The 22943-nt window shown below is 37.5% G+C and overlaps 1 protein-coding gene across 2 annotated transcripts in view; it reads left to right on the top strand.

Moving 5' to 3' along the window:
* RELN (reelin) overlaps positions 1-22943 on the top strand; it is a 498553-nt gene that overhangs the window by 278093 nt on the left and 197517 nt on the right. For both annotated transcript variants that reach the window (XR_012014160.1, XM_072791484.1), the window contains exon 10: positions 2198-2438. Coding sequence is in view for 1 of the 2 variants with exons in the window: in XM_072791484.1 (XP_072647585.1) it covers positions 2198-2438 (241 nt within the window). In the remaining variant the exon portion in view is untranslated. The remainder of the gene's footprint in view (positions 1-2197; positions 2439-22943) is intronic.

The raw sequence follows: 22943 nt of genomic DNA, 5'->3' as shown, positions 1-22943 counted from the left end.
TCTTTATTTTAAAAAAAAATCCCTCTGTAAGAAAATGAAGTAGGATGCTTAAAGAAGAAGCTCACTCAAGTTGAAAAAATATGGTTAAATTAGCAAAACTCAAATTATAACTTCCGAAAAGTTTAAATCATAAAACAATTCAAAATTGATGCTTAATTTCAGGTCTGGTAAGATATTTAAAGGAAAAAAGACTGATTTGAACTTTTATAAAGTAGTTAATCTGATTGGTTTAGTTCTTAATATTAGCATAATTCACATAGAACGTTTTCCATCAGTTTTCTTTCTTCACACACTAGTTTTCCTACCATATTTCTATATTGAAAGAATTGAAGTTTATTTAGGGAAGAAGAGTATATATTAGGTTCTTAGTCTTTAAAACTAAACCAATCTGCCTAAAGTTTCCAGCAATATTTCAAATTTTAAAAATTGCCACATGTTCAAGGTCTACCCCACCCAGAAACTGAGAAAAGTGACTCCAACTCATGGGTTTTAATAGACCATGTCTCTCTGAGGCAGGATACCCATATAATTCATAAGGACCTGGTACAAGCCAAGCTCTGACATGCTGTATCAATTTTATAACAGCATCTTCCTATTCTTTCTAATTTCTAGTAGTTATTATGAAAATAGATTCATATTAAATACTTATTTATATAAATGGCTTTAAACAAGGCAGCATATTGAAGATTTTATCCATACCTGCATTTTTTCTCTATCCAGTAGTAATACATCATAGTTTAGGTAAATTGTAGTAGGCATTTTTGCTGGAAAACAGCTACATATTTTTGATATGATGAATAGTGAATATATACATATTTTTTTCCTTGTTAGCCTTTTTCTTTATATCAAACTTGAAATCTGATCCATCATTATAACTCAAAACTCTAGTCCTTCATTAAACCCTCTTCTCTAGAATGGTAACTTCTTACCATAAGCCTTTTTTTTTTTTTTGTATACATTTAATTACAACATATGAACATCACATTCAGCTGACTCCATTTGGTTTTTCACTAAATGTGACTTTCAATTTTAGACCATGCTCCAAGCTATCATGCTCATGAATGCAAATTTTCCTTACCAGAAGTGATCAGAGTGTCAGAGTGAACATACTTTCAATCACTTCCTAAAACTGAAATATACCATTTTCATTTATTTAAATTCTTTCTGAAGCTAAAAACATAGTCATTATGAAATATTGTTTTAAAAGGCAATTGGTTACCCCTAAAGGTAAGGTACAGCACCTATAACCTACACTGACAATTCTTTGGAAATCTGTGTGCTTCATTGGGGAGTGAAAAATATGTCTCTTCTATGGTCCTTTCAAAACTGATTAATAGTAAGCCCAGGGTGCTACTAGTTTGCATTTTAGAACCACTTTTAATCTTGGCTAAAGCAATCATTTTTGCTACAGCAGGTTTCTACTTAGGTAGAATAAAATATTTAATAAAAATACTTTATCATATAGCAGCAGAAGGACCTAGATTCTAACTATAAAAATCATGTTAAATCATATCAAGCTTTTAAAGATTTATTTGCATGAAGTTGTGAAGAATTACATAGAGTGTTTAATTTTCATGGCAAAACGCGCATCGATATAAACAAAGCAAATAAAAATGAATCTGGTTACTAGAAATAAGTTATTAAACACAGATTATGTAATAGCATATAGTAGTCTCTCATAGATACAAAATTTGAAGGAAAGAATCAAAATTAAGATAAGTTTATAGTCTTTCTACTTTTTTTCTTTTTAGTATCAAATAAAATTAACTGTGAGATTATTTGAGTTTTTGCAATTTTCTGCCACATGCAAAAAACTATGCTGGAAACACTTTGATTTTTTACAGGACCCATAAAGTGTATGCCATTGTCTCTTCAATTATTCCTTTACTGGCTTGAATATACTCAGTGTCTGCCTTACATTAAAAGAAGAGCTCTTGAAGACATTTAATGTTTAAACTGTCATCACTTAATATGAACATCTTAATCATCAGCATATACTAAAAGATTTGAGGGCTAAGGGATTATGAGTATTTAATCTGCAATACATATACTATTAAGATAATGAAACTACAATTTTAATTAGAAAACAAAATTGATCTACAAAAAAGAAGAAATGGATACTGTTGAACTTTTTTGTTCATTTATTATATAGCACTTTAAGATATGGCACCAATTCCTATCTCACTGTATGTTGCAGAGCCCCTTCCAATGTCAGCACAACCATCCATATCCTCTACCTTCCTGAAGACGCCAAAGGGGAGAACGTCCAGTTTCAGTGGAAGCAAGAAAGTCTCCATGTAGGCGAAGTGTATGAAGCCTGCTGGGCCTTAGATAACATCCTGATCATCAACTCAGCTCACAAACAAGTCATTTTAGAAGACACTCTTGATCCAGTAGACACAGGCAACTGGCTTTTTTTCCCAGGAGCTACAGTTAAGGTTTGAGTTCTTTTTTGTTTCTTCTCCTTCCCTCCGACACCTAAAGCTTAATAAACCAAATTAGACAAAGATAACTATTCTTACCAAATCCACTAGTAAAGGAATAAGTAATATGCTTATTTATGTTACCTTCTCTTGTAAGGATGGGAAGTCATTGATACAAAAAACATTCATTTATTCATCCATTTAATAAGTATCCTTAAGGAATCACTGTGCCATGTCCTGGGCTGAACAGTAGAGAATATAACCACAGAAAGGCAAATATGTTTCTTCCTTTCACGTGGCTGTCAGCTTAGTGGGGGTAGTTAGACGGGTCAACATGCAAATACAAAGCAATACAATTTCTGTGATTTGCTGGGGAAGTTTGGAGCTCCAGAAGTACAATATACAATACCAAATCCAGTCTCAAGGAATTAGGAAGATTCTTCAGATAGTGATCTAAGAAGAGACCAAAAGATAATTTAAAGTTGACCGGGTGGGAGGAATAGTGTTTCTAGGATCAGAAATCACATACATAAAGAATACATACAGTGAGAGCACAAAGCTCTTAGACAATGTTCAAATTAGTTCTCAACAGATTTTGAGTTGAGACTTGTGATAGTGAAGTCTGGAGATGTGGCCAGTGACAAAACCTTGAAGATCTTTCAAGCTGCTATAGAGTGTGAACTTTATCCTGAAGGTGTAGCAAGTCACTGAATTGCTCCAAATAAATCCAACAATCAGATTAGATTTTTTAAGTACACCTTTGAGGTGGAGGATGGGATACAAGGGAGAAAGTGCAGGTAGGCTGGTAATGGAAGTCCAGACTGAGGGGACAATGTGGTTGGATTATAGAGATTTTTATGAAGGAATGGAGAAGATTCAGGACCAATTGAGATGATGAGGGAATAGCAGGTGGTGAGGACAAGATTTGGGCAGCTGAGTGGACAGCAGTGCCATTCATGGAAGCAAGGAGGAGCAAGTTCATAGAAGTTGATGAATTCACTCTGGACATATAAATCTTTTTTTTTTCCATATAGATCTTTTTTAAATTGAGGTGTATTTGATGTATAATATTATAATAACTTCAGGTGTGCCGTGTAATGATTTAATATTTGTATGTCTTGCAAAATGATCATCCCAATAAGTTTTGTTGATATCCATCACCTCACGTTTACAAAATTTTCTTCTTGTGATGAGAACTACTCTCTTAACGGCTTTCAAATATGCAGTACAGTATTATTAACTATAGTCATCATGCTGTACAGTGCGGGCATCTTGATCCTGATAATCCTGGGGATGGGCAAGAAGAAATATTTGATGGGAGGTTAGAAAGCCATGAGGAACTCAGAGGAAGTGTGGCATTTATAGCCTTTTGCATGGAAATTAAAATCATGGGCTTGCCTGCCCAGAGAGTGTGTGGAGCAAGGAATTGTGCCTAGGCAATATAAAGACTGCCATTAGACCCTCAACTGGGCCCTCTCAAGTTTCCAAAATATGAAAGTAAAGTGCAAATACAGCTTAGAGAATTTTTTAAAATATGATTTACTGATACAACGGGCTGCACAGAGGAGGTAAACATCTTAGATGTTCACCTCCTTTTAATAATTTTTTCGAATTTTAGAAAAATGATTCCAAATTATTTAGAATCCTTCAACACAGGAACTCCCCTGACACCATAACTTCTTACTTAACAACTCAAACACTAGATATCTTACTTTAAGTTGATGAAATCACACTAATGGACTGGTGTTAGGAATGGGCCTCATGCTAGCTCAATGTGAGAAAACACCCAGAAAACCTTATGGAAATTCATTCTGACAAAAACTCTAAAACTCTGGCCCCTTTCAAGACAGTCCATGGATTCCTTTCATATGGGTGTAGAAAAGAACCTTTGTAAAGATATCTCATGTCATATCCACCGCCACTTGTTTAGAAGGATTTCTGTTGACATTGTTCAACATTGGTGAGAAGACACGAAAGCCCAGGAAACACACGGGGACCTCAGGGCCTGGGATTTACATCCTTTTCCCCATGATGATCATTTATCATTTGGACTCAGAGTCCCTTAACTATATAAATGCAATTTTTATGCCTTGTTTTACAAGCTGTTATACTAATCTAATTAGCCATTCAGTTCCTTAATGGATTGTACTTTAGTACTACCCATGATAAAAACGCATGAAATGTGGTTTTGCTTCAGCGGTGATGTTCTATTAAATTACAACTTGTGTGGGTTATAGTTTTGCTTTGTGGTCCGTCATCTTACTCCCAAACTTACCAGTCACACATTTGAGACTTGCCTGGTGACCTACGAAAAAAACCACTGTGACTGTCAGGTAGAAATTTTTCTCTGATGTTTCTTTTTGAAAATTCCTTTTAAATCTTTGCAATAATGTAATCTAAGAACTGTCATTTTACCTCATTTGCATGACCACCCTCTTGCTTTCTGGCTCAAACATCAGAGCATGATAAAGTGGCTTTTGCCCAGTGATTTGGAGTTCTAGAAATAAAATTGTTTATTTAAACTGTATGCAACTTCTTCATTAAATATTTCTCCTTCACTTGGTGGCATCTGAAACAAAAACTAAATACAACCAGTTAAAAAACAAGAGCATATCTCCATGTTCCCATTGGTCACAAGGCATGTTTTAAACATTGCTTTATTTGGTTTTGAGGATTACGTCTGTTTGCTTGTTCTACCTATTACCTTTCGTGTTCAGTAAAAGTTTCCAAGATGTTTACATCTTAACTAGATCAAAGAGTGAGTTTAACAGCAATTGAGAAAGTGTGCTTAATTACAAAACAGAGCTCAGTTGAGGAAAAAATGTCCAGGCACAGACATACTACTCTTCGTCTAAGTAATAAGGGCTACTTTTTATTGAGCACTTAATATTCCAGATGCATGCACGCATACACACACACACACACACACACACACAATATACACTCACAGACATATACACACATATACACAGGGATATACATATATATTATTCTCATGTAATTTTCTCTTTATAAACCTATAAAGCAGGTGCTATATTAGCCCCATTTTACAGATGTGGAAAGTGGACATGGAAGTGTTGAGTAACTTGTCCAATATATCCCTCTCACCCATGGGAGAGCCAGGACTCACATAGAGGAATCTGACTTGATCTTGACTTCATTCACCACGTGGCTTTGCTCTTACATGTCACAAACAGAAGCCAGTGTGATTCTGTTTGTCCCATGTTTCTTCCCAACATCCGTTTAAATTATCTGCCCATTTTCTTCCCCATCACTCTCTGAGTATAGGTTAAAAGATTCTTGTTTTTCTCCTGTTTCTTGATCTTGCTCCAGCTGTATTCCATTTGTACTGCACATTCCTTCCTCCAGATGGCTGATTTTTATACGTTAGAATATATATATACATTAGAATATATAAGGTCAGCCCAAGCACTGGTCTCTTTCTTCTCTTCCACGCCCTTCCAGCTGATTTTGTTTTCATGGTCCTGGTTACTAGACCAACACAGGTATTGACTGCTGACCTCAAGTAAACTTAAGGGGATGGGAGTATTGACATGTTTTCTTTATGGAAGCTGGAGGCATTTGCAATAGGTAACCAGTGTGGGAGGTGGTATAGTGTAAGAATCATGTGATGCTAAAGAAAGAGAAACCGACAGTCTCATGGCAGCGGACTGCCTGTGACAAGGGAGTTAGGAGGCAAAGACCATGTATAAGGATGCCACTGACATAAACTCCAGCATCATTCCTTCACAGAAATCACATCATGCTCCCTCCATACTCAGGACTTCCGATGGTTTCCCATGGGGGCCTAGACCTTCATCCACATCCCCGGCTCCGCTGTGTTCCAGCCTCACAAACAGAGTACAGAATTTCACACTCCTACACTTAAGACATGCTTTTCACCTTCTTTTTTCTCTGTCTGGTAATTCCCCAGCATCCTGAAAACCCTTGTTCCAGTGTCATTGTCCATGTGACCTTTTACATCGTTAATGTCTCTCTCCTCTTTGGGCTGCTATAAGTATTAGGTTGATCCAGCAGGAATTGGGGTTGGAGACTGGCTGTGGGAAACATCTCTTTGTTTCCCCCAGTGACCATTCAGATTCGATCTGAAATCTTCTTTGTCTCTGTCCTCTTTCTAGGTCCCAAGACTGCCAAGAGACCAAATAAATCATCCAATCACTTTAGTCTCTCAAACAGTCTCAGTTCAATAATACATATGATCAGTTCAGCATAATAACCTAAGCTCCAAGCTTCATCTGTAGCTTCTCCACCCTCTTCCAGCTTAGGTCTCCTGCAGTGGGAATGGAGAAGGTGGTGGTCAGTTCCTGCTCCTTCTTCCTCACCACCCCCTACCCCAGATTTCAGCCTCTGAACCCTCCAGGGTTGGGTGTGGAGGAAGCAGAAGAGGCAGGAGGCAGATATTGTTACAAGCTGGAATTATTGATCCCTTGGAGAGCTGGTTCTCTCTTCGATCTACCTTTGGGCTCTTTGGAAATCTCCCCATTCACATTACTGCTGGGAATCTCTCACCTGCCATTCTTTTATGTATCTCTCATGTTGGCTTTCACTTTCAGTCCCTGGGCCTCTAGTTAATGACTACAACTTCTTTCCATTGCGGCCTTCTTGTCAGGGAGCCATCTGGGGCAGGATTTCAGACAAAGTAGGCTGTTTCTTGTGTCCATGGGCCCAAGCCTACTCTCCAGTAAACATTCACCTTGGATTCATGATTGAGAGGAGAGTCGTTACTTCTAAGCACAGCCCTCTTCTTACCTAGCCATCTTCCAGGCAACTCCAGGCACTAGTCCAAGGCCATCCAGCATACCATCCAATGCACCAGGCTTGAGGAAAGAAGAAGGTACCTTCCTCCTCTGATACAATCATGGGTGGGACTCACAGTTTACCACCAGTCCTCTCTAAGGAAATCATTTCTCTGCTATCCAGCTTCCTACACACATCAACTTTGTCTCCCTGCAATTTGAGTAACTAAACCCTATTGTCACCTCTTTCACTAGGTCCTTACAGCTGGTCCATCCAACCCTTACCCTAGAATGTGGAGTAGTTGCCACCTATTTTATTAGACCATCAACCAAAACTGATACAAAACTAGTTCCATTTCAGTATTCTCTTACACAGGACCTATACCTCTATGAGAGCATTTACAACATCGCTTTCCTTTTATGTTTCTGTCTCCCTGGTTAGAATGTCAGTTTTTTAAGCTTGGGGAGTATTTCAGCCATTTTTTAATCTCCTGTGTTTGACACATGATGGATTGTTGTTAGGTGTTAGCTGAATGAATGAAAAGCTGGAAAAAACAAGATCTAGTTTATGAGGAAAGAATGAATTTCATTTTCACTGATGACTTGAAGGAAGTTGAAAATATTGTGAATGGAACCAGAGACAGTCCAACTGTTAAGAAAATGGGCTTTAAAAAATTAAAAAATAAAAATAAATTTAAAAAATGGGCTTAACTATGTGGGTTCAAATCTTCATTAGCCATCTGGCTTGGGGCAACTTCTTTTAACGTCTTAGCTGCTCAGTGTCCTCATCTGTAACAGGATAATAATAGTATCCACCTCAAGCTGTGATAATCAAATAAGAAAATACATATAAAACCCTTGGAACAGTCCCTGGCACATAGAAAGGGTTCAATAGATATGTGTCCTCTTTACTGAAACTTTGAGAATAAGCTCCACAAGGAAGCGAACATAGAGGAAAATGTGTAGAAGGCAAAGGATTGAGCCAAAATCTCTGATTATGACGCGTGGGAAAATAGGATAGCAAAAAATATAGACTCCACAAATTATGTCATTCGTATATATCATTGAAGTAATATCAGAATCAAATGCATCAAAGTGATTAGGTTGGACACAAGTGGTGCCCATATATGTGACCTTTGGCAATCAAGATAAATGGTTTCCATTGGAATTAAGTTTCAGTGCCACTCATGTAATCAGCATTATTAATAGTTTTTATTATCAACATCAAATGATTTTTTAAGTTCTGCTGTTCATAAAACAAAGGTATAGAAAGTAGTGAGTATGTAAACTATCTAGCTGATGTCCTCGAAAATAATGCTTGAGGGTGTCAGGTCAAATAAGAAAGATGAAAACGATTCACATTCACAGTGCATTTTTCTCCTTGTCTTCTTTAGATTATTTTTTTCAGTTTCTTTGGGAATATTTAATTCATTTCATCTGAGCCTGTTCTTGTTTTTCTCAAGTAGGGCAGAATGATATAAGACCAAATAGAGTAATTAACTTAAGGAGTTTATGTGATCTGGAGAATTGCAATTATAAGTCACCAGTTTAAATCTGCCCTGGGTTGGTAGAAGGCCATAACCATCTGTTGGCTCTTTGGTAATTACCATGAAATAGATGTATAACAGTATTGGCTTTTAATATAGAATCTGGATTTATATTGGTTGTGCTTTTTGATTTGGGGTTGGTAAGCTGTAAGAGGTTATGGAACTAATATGTTCTTCCTCTACAGCCTCTGTGTTTCTCCTCCATCCTCTGCAAGTTCATGGCCTTGCGTGACTCATCTTCCAATGTTTTTCCAGAAAACTTGCCTATTGGAAGAAGACGCACACCACATTCTTATGCTTCTAATTACCATCATGATGTTTTATTTCCCACAAATCCCTAAGCAGCCCTTTGTTCATGACCAAGTAGGTGGGGCTCTAAATGCCAATAAATACAGTGCTGCAAGTTACAAAGCTCCCCAGAGCACCACTCTCATTAGCAATATCCCAGAGTAAGCAGGTCGTGGACTCACAAGGCAAGCGGACTGAAGCCCACTCAGTATTGAATCACGTGTGGTAATTATTGGTTAAGATGACTTTGCCTTCGTTTACAGAATAGTGCATCCCTTTGTAACTTCTGTGCATGATTTCTAGAATAATCAAGAATTATTTGTGTCATTTGTTCCTATTCAAAAGGCACAGAGTATAGCTGCCAGTTCCTCTGCAGTTGCTAGAGGAGTTAAGTGCTACCCCGCTGCCAGCGCCCATCCCATGGTGGTGCCTCTCCCTGTCAGGTGGCTGTGGGTGTTTGTACCACTTTCAAAAGTGGGAGGCACATTCTTCCTGTCTGAAGCAGGAGAACGGTTAATCTTAGGGTAACTTCTGGTGCTTCAGCTCTGTGACAATGGTCTTGGTTTTGCCATCAAGGTTTAAGGTTTTTTTTAGCTCTTTCCAGATAAGACACAGTATCAAGGATCAGCATTTCACCTTAGATAGGAATCTCATATCTGGGAATACTTGGACTAGCATGATGCTAAATAATGATAATAATAATAATAATAATAGACACTCTATGATGATAAATAATAGTAGCAACAATAGTAGGAATAGTAGTCATGATGGCATTTCATGAGTGCTTTGTAGGTGCCAGCACTATGAGGAAGGCCTTATTGTCCAAGTTTTATATCTGTAAGTAGATAGACCATGGGTGTCAGTAAATGGAGGTTTATTGCTCCATTTTCCTTAGTTACTCTTGAATCATCTGGACACATTCAACAAAGTCATCTCTTTTGAGCTCCTCAAACATACATCCTGCAATCTGAGAACATCCTTAATTTCCAGCTCAAAGAAAAACAATAAATATAAGTTTTTGGAGGGCCAACCTGGAGCTCCTTCAGCTAGCAGCCTGCTTTCCATAACTCTCCATCACAGAGAAGAGCCAAAAAGATCAGTGAAGCACTCAGAGGCAAGCCCAGGGATGAATGACGAGCAAGTTTTTTGGTTTTGGTGTTGTTTTTCTTTTTTTCTCATCCTTTAATAGTACCCCATGAAGCAGAGTTTCTAAATGGATAATATGCTATGGAAGTGATTCTCATCTTCAGTGGCAGCCAAAATTTGTATTTTGAAAGCATGAATCATTTGTGATTCTTTGGTATCTGTGTGTGTGTGTGTGTGTGTGTGTGTGTGTGTGTGTGTGAAAGAGAGAGAGAGGGAGAGAGTGTTTTGCTCACTCCCCATTAATAAATGTTTATATCTGCTCAGCTTGCCTGGTTACTCTGGGCTTGCAAAGGCATAAATCACTGGCTTTTGCCAGCTCTGGAATTGACCCACAGATTAAATGCAGATCACTGCGAGATAGGTGCTGTTACGCTTCTTTTTTAAGAACTCTTCCCACTCTGATGGCTGTGCCTGCACCTGCTAATCTTTCTCTATTTATTACCCGAGTTCATTGGGTGCCTAGCAAAGAATTCCAGATTACTCCTTCTACACATTTATGTCAACTCGTGTTGAGAAGTAAATCCACACTAAAGGTCACAGATTCTGTTAGGAAGGTTTGTCCTTTAGAATAGGCTGTGATTTGGTCACATGTATTTAAAAGAAGTTTCCTTAAAAAGTAATTTATTAAATTTTTTTAATTTAGGCCAGGGATTTGGATTTACTAGGCATACAGAATTTAGAAAGGTCATATGTTAATCTTTTATCTATTACCACTTCCATTTAGACACACTGCCTCCTCTTTACTACATTTACTGTTGATAAATATGCAGTAATAATGACAATTTTCCTGTTTAACAAACACCAAAGGCCCTAATGAAGACAACAGCCATTAGGTAAATCAACAACCCATTAAAGGGAAGCATTAAGTCAGAACAGGAGAGTCTATTAATTTTCTTATAGCTCTTGTACATTAAGCATTTGCCAAATTCATTGTCCCAGTGGACGCTAGGCAAGTCTCCAGTTCTGAATAAGAATTGGAACTTTCACTCTGGGATTCTGCTGTCACTTGTCTAATACTTTTGTCATAAATTGTGGAATTGTTAATGCAGAATAAAGGTCATTATGTCCAAATTATGAAAAAATGTAAATTAATTTGTCTGAAAATTTAAAGTCTTAATGCAAGTTGAAGGCTAATGAAAAAAACCCTAAGACAAATGGTGAAAGGGATGATCACACTCAAAGCAGAGTTCACTTTTAAACATGTATTTTGGAGGGTATAATCCCCAGGTAGATCAATAGCTTCCTGCTATCATGCCCAACTTGTCTTCCAGAAATTAAGCATCCCAGAAAAAGGTTTAAGTGATCCACTCAATTATTTCATTTTGTCTTTTTAGAGTATAAAGACAAACAGGAGGAAATCAGATAAGCTTTCCAGAAAAGTGCTTTGCAAATCACTGTACTGGAAACTATCTGGTGTAGAACTTCAGGGATTTGAGTCCCAGCTTTCTAATGAGAATAAACCTGAGCTCAGTAAGACTTGTGGCTAGTCCGTGTTCCCATGTCTTTTTCCATTAAGAATCAGAACGTTAACTATGATTTCTGGCCAGATTCCAGCTTGGTTAATTGCCTGCTGTCTACGTAAATTCCCTTTGCTTGGGATGTTCTTCACTTTGGATTGCATTGCTCTTATTGTCATGTTTCCCCCAAGAGGTGGGTACATGATATTGTAGAATGAGCCAGAATATAATTTGTCAAGCTAATAAGAGTACTTTGGGGATGAAGGGTTAAACATAAGTAGTGTGCTTTTCACAATTTCCCTCCAATGCTGCCTATTTGTATAGTAATTAATGTGGAATAGCATTAGTGAAACATGGCATTGAGCCAAATCACCATGACAAGGGTGGCGATAACACGGCATAAATAATTTTTATAAATTCTACTGGAAGTAACTATTCAAACAAACCCCAGAACCTCCCTGATGGATGCATCTTTTTGTTTGTTTGTTTTGGATCTGAACCTGCCACATTTAATCAGTAATTAACACAATGTTCTGTGAGATTTATTTTACTCTATATGAATGTCAAGAACATAACATTTGTCATCATTTTTGTACCTAGTACAGGACATGGCACAGTAACCGGCACGGTGGCACTCACTGAAGTAAGGTTTGTTAAGCAAATGAATGAAGATGGGGCAATGAACATTTACTGATTTCCTGAGATTCCCCAATCTTTAGTAGGTCTCTTGTCTACAGTTTCTCATCTAATCCTCACAATTACTCCCATTTCACAGATGAAAACACAGAGGCTCGCAGAGGCCAAATGGCTTTCCCAGGATCAAACAGTATTGATTTTTTGTAGCCCGGTATATTTGACTATAAAGCCAGCCCTTTCATTCCTCAATCTCTCATAGCCTCCCATATTGTGCCTGGCATCCTTGGCCTTAATTTGAGAAGGCAAGTCCGAAAACCTCAGACCCTGTGAAAGTCAAGTTGATCTCCGTAGACAAGGTTAACGACACCCTATGGAATTTTACATTGTTATTCTTACTCTCATTACTCCAATTCAAATCTGTCATTGTTGCCATTTTAGAGTTGTCATAACTATTGCCAAGTAATTATACACTTGTCACAAAATATACCATAAATCGAATCTTTATGAATCTTGGTGAAAAGTGGTTCAAATGTGAATGCTTAGCGAATCCAGAAAACAATGAGAAAAAATACTCTTTAAGCTCCCTTAAATCCACTCACTATGGTTGAATCTATTGTGTTGACTAGAGAAAATGCACTTCAGCCCTCCTGCACCTGGACTATGTTCATAGCCAAGTTTTCAGTTTTTTAACTGGCATTAAATTACCTAGAAATTGAATGTGTGGAAAATGACAGAAATTCATTTTGCCTCATGAAAGAAATCATTCTATTCCTATTTTGTTTTTTTTCCAAAATAGTACAAAAACCTGTACCTTTAAAGACCATTGACCCAGGATGTAGGAAATATGTATTTCTATATGATAATAGCTATAGCATAGAGAAAGGCTTAGGAAACACAATGATGTGTAGGCTATAAGTCAGTCGATTTCCAATCACTCAATCACACATCTCAGTGTAGTCCAGAAACTCCTATACCAATATATTTTATTTCCAGCCAGACATTGGCTAATTTATGACTCTGCCAACAATGCCATTTTAATTAATTTTATTCATCTTATTTCTCTTTCCTCTGCTCCTCATATCTCATCTATTTGCATTGCCTAGATTTTAATTAAAAAACCTCTCCTCTCTAAGGAGCAATCTGAAGTGGCAAAAATAATCACTTAAAATATTACAGTCATTAAAAAATTGGCTGTGGTGGAAGCCATGCATTTTCAATTTTCCTACAAATGATGTTTTAGCTTCCTTTTAAAGTGCACTTTGTATCTGAATTGTCTGCCACCAGCCAGCTTGGCTATCAAAAATGGTCTTCCAGCTGGGTGGGCTGAGTGACAACTCCTTAATGGAGGAAATGGATGGCTCTCTGCTCATGTGGAGGGGAAGGCATACCAGGCAGATTTCATTCCATCTGCCACCAGCTCTCTGCAAGCTGGCATTGCCCAAATGCCCAATATACTCATTCCAACAAAAAGGATATCGTCAAAAAAATAAATTGTAAAGCTACAGATGCCTGAAAGAAGCATCGGGGCCATTAGACCCCAGGGAGATAATATTAAGAGGTGCCTCAGTGTTCATCTTTTATGAAAACCTAATTAAACTATGGTGGGGGCGATTGCAAGTACTTTTACAAGTACAGAGGTGAAGTCATTAACATTTGCAGCAGAGGATAGGGAGCAACCTTAGAAAAATGTTATCCTGAATTGTGGCCAAGGACTTGTTATATTGAGGAATTTGCACTGATGTTTCCTGTTGATGCTTTTCTGAATGGCAAATTCTTGTCACTTGGCTACACTGTGTTCTGCTTTTCAAGTAAAGGAAACTCATTTAACTGTAAAGTAGGAAAATATTTTCGATTGACAAGTAGAAACAAATATGGACTATATTTAAGGGATTTTTAAAATTTGGAGATCTCCAGAACTTAGAACTATAAAGTATATGTCATTGATCAGTGCTAAAGTAGTGACACAAAGGAAAAATAATTATAATATCATAATTAATGCATATTAGGAGGGCTAGAAATAGAAATATTTAAAGCCATCTTCAGAATTTATACCTTTATTTTGTCCCAAATATATGCTTAGTTACTTGATATATATTCACCATAAGTCAGTCAAAAGCTAGAACTCAGGAAATCAAATTTTATGATCATTTGCTAAAAAAAAAAAAAAAAAACCTGACAGATTTTTAGTATACTCAAAATACTCCTGAATTCCAAAATACTCTTGTTTGTATCATATCAAGAGTTTGTGTATCTCACAAAGTTAGACCTTTAACTATCTTTTGAAATTGTTTAGATTTTAATTGTTATTACATAAAAATGACATGAGTTTGAATAAATGTTGAACAAAAGCGGCTGGGTATTAAAATCACTGAGAGCAGTTTCCTGAAATTCTTTTCATATTTTCAATGCACATTTTGCTTGGATTATTAACATAGTATACTGATATTACCCAGTGCAAGTTCATCAGTAGAAAAAAGTGGTAATGGACATCTTGCATTATTAAATTGTCTGGTCTTCAGAGAATTTTTGGTAATCTGCCAAAATTTGGAGGACTTTTAAACTTCTAATTGATGCTTCTGTTTGTCCTAAAAGTGAATGAGTGCTACTGGTATTTTTACCATATGGTATTTTGGGACATACTCTTTTACATTTTACTAAAGGTTTTAAGTTGATTTGAAAAATTTTAAAGACTGTTCTAATGAGAAACATACTTAAAAATGGATTTAAATATATTTCTATTTCTGTATCACCTACTGCTAAGAGTATGGAATACAACAGCTTATTTTTGGAAAATATATATATCCAGAAATAAAATAAGATTATTGCATAGCACTCGGAAGTTTCAGAAACACATTTCCTCAAGTAATATCACTTGTGCTTCTAACAACACCTCTAGGGAATAGATATTACAGACATCATTCTGTACCCTGAGAAATTCAGGCCTGCAGAGGTTAACTGACTTATGCAAAACCATGTAGCTGTTAAGTAGAGCAAACATATTGGAACAGGTCTTCTGGTTCCAATCCTCAGACTTCTTGAGGATGGATAGCAAATGAGTCTTCACTTCTTGTCATCTTGATTGGTTTTGGTTTCTAGGATTTTGTTCTTTTCCAACCTTCATCTCCTCAATTCATGTAAGTGCTGAATTAATTGAGGTAGATTTTAGGGGAGAGTTCAGGCAACCCTGTAACCCAGCAGGCCATGCATTCCCATCCAGAGGCAGAGATGCAGTATCAAACAAGCTGAGGTCCAGGGAATTCTATCCCAGTCCAAATGCATTCGTGCATAAATTCTTAGTTTGGAGAGTTACTGGAAAACCAGGCCCATTCTAAGATTTTTGAGCCTCCATGACAAATTCTAAAACAGAATTCACGTGGAGCTCTGACTTGCCTTGTAATTGATGTAGGAATCCTCAGAATGAGAACCCTAAACTGTCCCCTTTTAAGAATTTAAGGATTCTTAAATATAGGGCCTATATACAGTCAACCACTAAGTAGGCTTGTTCCTGCTCTCATTCCTGCTCACATGACTCAGGAATACACCAATCTCACACCAACTAGCCCCTATTTTATAGTCCCAATATGACCCTGTTGTTCGTATTACCCTGACTCTAAACCTTGAAAACACTGGGTTCAACTCAGAATGGCAGAGGCAGAAGCTGTATCTTGATCTCCTTAGCATGGTGGGGAGTCAAGCAGCCATGTGTTGCTGTGTGTGTGTATTCCCAGGCCCTGCTGCCCAGAAAATGACAACCCCATCTTGCTAGGAGAGCAGAGAGGTTGAGCCACCACCCACTGAGCTGTGGCTGTTTACTTTGCATATTGCTTTTTTGGGGGTAATGTGTTGCAGCATTGAGGCTATGAAGAAGAGAATATTCACAGAGCAGTACTTTTCCCTCCACACCCAGTGGACTTTGGGCCTATTTAGGAAGGGAGAAGAGAACTAACTGTGAATCTTCCTATAAACCTGACAGACAGGATTGGGATATTTGCAGTGGAAAGACCAGCACTGATTGTTTTAAACCACTGCCCTGTCTGTTTGAATTTAGATTTGGCATCATTATTCTTTCACTACAAGCTGTTAAAGAACAACTCCTTCCCTATAGAAATAATAAAACTATGCCAAAAACTATCCCATTGTCTCTTTCATGGAAACTCACCAAAGACAGAGACCCTACTAGTTTTTGGATCCTATTAGATTAGCATGAAAACTGGGTAACATTTAATTAAGGTGAGTATTAATATTTTTTCAGATTGCTTTATTGATCCTTGATACAGTAAATATGCGGGCACTCTGTAGTCATAGTGTCAAAATGCATATTTGGTAGATAATTTTCAATAAGTATACAATTACAAACGATCTATTCAACTACCAAATCTATTTGGTAACCACAAAATAACTAACTAAAGGTGCTTTAAAATTATTTCTAGTTTTCTAAAACGCCAACTGATTTTAATTTTCTGAAATCAGTTTAACAAGATGCAGTTAATATCTTGTTTTCTAATGACTTTTTTTGCATAAATTTTCCATCTCAGATGAATTAAAATATATATCAAAATCTTAATAATACAAATTTTGGAAGAGTAACAAAACATTTAATTTATAACATGGAATTAAAATGTTAACAAACAACTCTGAGGCAAATGAAACCAAAACTGAAATAATTAAATTGATATTTAGCTGGAAATGACTAAGGTTTCATGTTAAGTAGGTCACTCTTTTTATTACCTAAATATGTCCTTTTAAATTGTAATTAAATTTCATACATATAGATGTTTTATGTATGGCTTTTCCTTAGACAATGACTAAATGTGAAGATAATTGTAAAAAACGTTACTTAGAGTTTGGTGGATTTATTAGGAAAGTAATCTTTGTTATTTTAGTTAGCATTTGTAGTCTTTACAGGATAAAAGTAGTGGACTCTTGGTTTTGTCACCTTTTAACAATTTCTACCTACTATTAAATAAACTGAACCCTAGTTTTCATCAGTTTGTGTGAGTTAGGATCACATATAATGAGCTCAGTTTAGCATCTGTGAATAAACTGTATTCATTGTGGTATGAAGAAGATTCTCAAGCAGGTGATGCTTGCCACACGCTACAGTATTACCTAAGATGATGACAGGTTCTGTGGGTGTATCTTATGTGTTACCACTGTGAAATGACCACGCCCCCCAAGATCATATGCCCCGACTCTCTTGAACTTCTGGAAGCTTTACTTAACTCTTTTTTTTTTTAATTTATTTTTTATTGGTGTTCAATTTACTAACATACAGAATAACACCCAGTGCCCGTCACCCATTCACTCCCACCCCCCCCTCCTCCCCTTCTACCACCCCTAGTTCGTTTCCCAGAGTTAGCAGTCTTTACGTTCTGTCTCCCTTTCTGATATTTCCCACACATTTCTTCTCCCTTCCCTTATATTCCCTTTCACTATTATTTATATTCCCCAAATGAATGAGAACATATAATGTTTGTCCTTCTCCGACTGACTTACTTCACTCAGCATAATACCCTCCAGTTCCATCCACGTTGAAGCAAATGGTGGGTATTTGTCATTTCTAATGGCTGAGTAGTATTCCATTGTATACATAAACCACATCTTCTTTATCCATTCATCTTTCGATGGACACCGAGGCTCCTTCCACAGTTTGGCTATCGTGGCCATTGCTGCTAGAAACATCGGGGTGCAGGTGTCCCGGCGTTTCATTGCATCTGTATCTTTGGGGTAAATCCCCAACAGTGCAATTGCTGGGTCGTAGGGCAGGTCTATTTTTAACTGTTTGAGGAACCTCCACACAGTTTTCCAGAGTGGCTGCACCAGTTCACATTCCCACCAACAGTGTAAGAGGATTCCCTTTTCTCCGCATCCTCTCCAACATTTGTTGTTTCCTGCCTTGTTAATTTTCCCCATTGTCACTGGTGTGAGGTGGTATCTCATTGTAGTTTTGATTTGTATTTCCCTGATGGCAAGTGATGCAGAACATTTTCTCATATGCATGTTGGCCATGTCTATGTCTTCCTCTGTGAGATTTCTGTTCATGTCTTTTGCCCATTTCATGATTGGATTGTTTGTTTCTTTGGTGCTGAGTTTAGTAAGTTCTTTATAGATCTTGGAAACTAGCCCTTTATCTGATATGTCATTTGCAAATATCTTCTCCCATTCTGTAGGTTGTCTTTTAGTTTTGTTGACTGTATCCTTTGCTGTGCAAAAGCTTCTTATCTTGATGAAGTCCCAATAGTTCATTTTTGCTTTTGTTTCTTTTGCCTTCATGGATATATCTTGCAAGAAGTTACTATGGCCGAGTTCAAAAAGGGTGTTGCCTGTGTTCTTCTCTAGGATTTTGATGGAATCTTGTCTCACACTTAGATCTTTCATCCATTTTGAGTTTATCTTTGTGTATGGTGAAAGAGAGTGGTCTAGTTTCATTCTTCTGCATGTGGATGTCCAATTTTCCCAGCACCATTTATTGAAGAGACTGTCTTTCTTCCAATGGATAGTCTTTCCTCCTTTATCGAATATTAGTTGCCCATAAAGTTCAGGGTCCACTTCTGGATTCTCTATTCTGTTCCACTGATCTATGTGTCTGTTTTTGTGCCAGTACCACACTGTCTTGATGACCACAGCTTTGTAGTACAACCTGAAATCTGGCATTGTAATGCCCCCAGATATGGTTTTCTTTTTTAAAATTCCCCTGGCTATTCGGGGTCTTTTCTGATTCCACACAAATCTTAAAATAATTTGTTCTAACTCTCTGAAGAAAGTCCATGGTATTTTGATAGGGATTGCATTAAACGTGTATATTGCCCTGGGTAACATTGACATTTTCACAATATTAATTCTGCCAATCCATGAGCATGGAATATTTTTCCATCTCTTTGTGTCCTCCTCAATTTCTTTCAGAAGTGTTCTATAGTTTTGAGGGTATAGATCCTTTACATCTTTGGTTAGGTTTATTCCTAGGTATCTTATGCTTTTGGGTGCAATTGTAAATGGGATTGACTCCTTAATTTCTCTTTCTTCAGTCTCATTGTTAGTGTATAGAAATGCCACTGACTTCTGGGCATTGATTTTGTATCCTGCCACGCTACCGAATTGCTGTATGAGTTCTAGCAATCTTGGGGTGGAGACTTTTGGGTTTTCTATGTAGAGTATCATGTCATCGGCGAAGAGGGAGAGTTTGACTTCTTCTTTGCCAATTTGAATGCCTTTAATATCTTTTTGTTGTCTGGTTGCTGAGGCTAGGACTTCCAGTACTATGTTGAACAGCAGTGGTGAGAGTGGACATCCCTGTCTTGTTCCTGATCTTAGGGGAAAGGCTCCTAGTGCTTCCCCATTGAGAATGATATTTGCTGTGGGCTTTTCATAGATGGCTTTTAAGATGTCGAGGAATGTTCCCTCTATCCCTACACTCTGAAGAGTTTTGATCAGGAATGGATGCTGTATTTTGTCAAATGCTTTCTCTGCATCCAATGAGAGGATCATATGGTTCTTGGTTTTTCTCTTGCTGATATGATGAATCACATTGATTGTTTTACGGGTGTTGAACCAGCCTTGTGTCCCGGGGATAAATCCTACTTGGTCATGGTGAATAATTTTCTTAATGTACTGTTGGATCCTATTGGCCAGTATCTTGTTGAGAATTTTTGCATCCATGTTCATCAGGGATATTGGTCTGTAATTCTCCTTTTTGGTGGGGTCTTTGTCTGGCTTTGGAATTAAGGTGATGCTGGCTTCATAGAACGAATTTGGAAGTACTCCATCTCTTTCTATCTTTCCAAACAGCTTTAGGAGAATAGGTATGATTTCTTCTTTAAACGTTTGATAAAATTCCCCTGGGAAGCCATCTGGCCCTGGACTCTTGTGTCTTGGGAGGTTTTTGATGACTGCTTCAATTTCCTCCCTGGTTATTGGCCTGTTCAGGTTTTCTATTTCTTCCTGTTCCAGTTTTGGTAGTTTGTGGCTTTCCAGGAATGCGTCCATTTCTTCTAGATTGCCTAATTTATTGGCGTATAGCTGTTCATAATATGTTTTTAAAATCGTTTGTATTTCCTTGGTGTTGGTAGTGATCTCTCCTTTCTCATTCATGATTTTATTAATTTGAGTCTTCTCTCTCTTCTTTTAAATAAGGCTGGCTAATGGTTTATCTATCTTATTAATTCTTTCAAAGAACCAACTCCTGGTTCTGTGGATCTGTTCCACAGTTCTTCTGGTCTCGATTTCGTTGAGTTCTGCTCGAATCTTTATTAACTCCCTTCTTCTCTTGGGTGTAGGATCTATTTGCTGTTTTTTCTCTAGCTCCTTTATGTGTAAGGTTAGCTTTTGTATTTGAGTTCTTTCCAGTTTTTGAATGGATGCTTGTATTGCGATGTATTTCCCCCTTAGGACTGCTTTTGCTGCATCCCAAAGATTTTGAACGGTTGTATCTTCATTCTCATTAGTTTCCATGAATCTTTTTAATTCTTCCTTAATTTCCTGGTTGACCCTTTTATCTTTTAGCAGGATGGTCCTTAACCTCCACGTGTTTGAGGTCCTTCCAAACTTCTTGTTGTGATTTAGTTCTAATTTCAAGGCATTATGGTCCGAGAATATGCAGGAGACAATCCCAATCCTTTGGTATCGGTTCAGACCCGATTTGTGTCCCAATATGTGGTCTATTCTGGAGAAAGTTCCATGTGCGCTTGAGAAGAATGTGTATTCAGTTGAGTTTGGATGTAAAGTTCTGTAGATATCTGTGAAATCCATCTGGTCCAGTGTATCATTTAAAGCTCTCGTTTCTTTGGAGATGTTGTGCTTAGAAGACCTATCGAGTATAGAAAGAGCTAGATTGAAGTCACCAAGTATAAGTGTATTATTATCTAAGTATTTCTTCACTTTGGTTAATAATTGATTGATATATTTGGCAGCTCCCACATTCGGAGCATATATATTGAGGATTGTTAAGTCCTCTTGTTGAATAGATCCTTTAACTATGATATAGTGTCCCTCTTCATCTCTCACTACAGTCTTTGGGGTAAATTTTAGTTTATCTGATATAAGGATGGCTACCCCTGCTTTCTTTTGAGGACCTTCGAATGGTAAATGGTTCTCCAACCTTTTATTTTCAGGCTGTAGGTGTCCTTCTGTCTAAAATGAGTCTCTTGTAGACAGCAAATAGATGGGTCCTGCTTTTTTATCCAGTCTGAAACCCTGCGCCTTTTGATGGGGTCATTAAGCCCGTTCACATTCAGAGTTACTATTGAGAGATATGAGTTTAGTGTCATCATGATATCTATTCAGTCTTTGTTTTTGTGGACTGTTCCACTGAACTTCTTCTTAAAGGGGAATTTTAAGAGTCCCCCTTAAAATTTCTTGCAGAGCTGGATTGGAGGTCACATATTCTTTTAGTTGCTGCCTGTCTTGGAAGCTCTTTATCTCTCCTTCCATTTTGAATGAGAGCCTTGCTGGATAAAGTATTCTTGGTTGCATGTTCTTCTCATTTAGGACCCTGAATATATCCTGCCAGCCCTTTCTGGCCTGCCAGGTCTCTGTGGAGAGGTCTGCTGTTACCCTAATACTCCTCCCCATAAAAGTCAGGGATTTCTTGTCTCTTGCTGCTTTAAGGATCTTCTCCTTATCTTTGGAATTTGCAAGCTTCACAATTAAATGTCGAGGTGTTGAACGGTTTTTATTGATTTTAGGGGGGGATCTCTCTATTTCCTGGATCTGAATGCCTGTTTCCCTTCCCAGATTAGGAAAGTTTTCAGCTAGAATTTGTTCAAATACATATTCTGGCCCTCTGTCCCTTTCGGCGCCCTCGGGAACCCCAATTAAACGTGGGTTTTTCTTCCTCAGGCTGTCGTTTATTTCCCTTAATCTATCTTCATGGTCTTTTAATTGTTTGTCTCTTTTTTCCTCAGTTTCCCTCTTTGCTATCAACTTGTCTTCTATGTCACTCACTCGTTCTTCCACCTCGTTAACCCTCGTCGTTAGGACTTCTAGTTTGGATTGCATCTCATTCAATTGATTTTTAATTTCTGCCTGATTAGCTCTAAATTCTGCAGTCATGAAGTCTCTTGAGTCCTTTATACTTTTTTCTAGAGCCACCAGTAGCTGTATAATAGTGCTTCTGAATTGGCTTTCTGACATTGAATTGTAATCCAGATTTTGTAACTCTGTGGGAGAGAGGACTGTTTCTGATTCTTTCTTTTGAGGTGAGGTTTTCCTTCTAGTCATTTTGCTCAGTGCAGAGTGGCCAAAAGCAAGTTGTATTGGGAAAAAGAGAAAAAGAGAGGAGAGAAAGAAGGAAAGAAAAGAGAAAGAGAAAAAAAAGGGAAGAGAAAAAAAAACGAAAGGAAAAAAAAGAAGAAAAAGAGAAAGAAAAAGAAAGGAGAAAAAAAAGGGGGGTGGGGGAAGGAAACAAATCAAAAAGCAAAACAAAACAAAAAAAAACAAAAAACAAAAAAAGCAAAACAAAACAAAACAAAAGAACCACAGGGGAGTATCTACTTAACTCTTTCAAAATAGTACTCTGACTCTTCCTCAATTGATTTTACCAGCCATAACCAGCTTGTCATAAAATGTTTCTTTGCATAAATCACTCCCTTATTTTAGGACACCATGCCAACAGAATATTGTAGAGCTCTCTAAGGTGGTTTTACTGTCAGGCTCCGGTCAAATTCTCAAAATCATGCCTTCTGATCACCTTTG

Source organism: Canis lupus, chromosome 21 (genome assembly GCF_048164855.1).
Source record: "Canis lupus baileyi chromosome 21, mCanLup2.hap1, whole genome shotgun sequence".
Lineage (NCBI taxonomy): Eukaryota > Metazoa > Chordata > Mammalia > Carnivora > Canidae > Canis > Canis lupus.
This window is presented reverse-complemented; position numbering and strand designations above follow the sequence as displayed.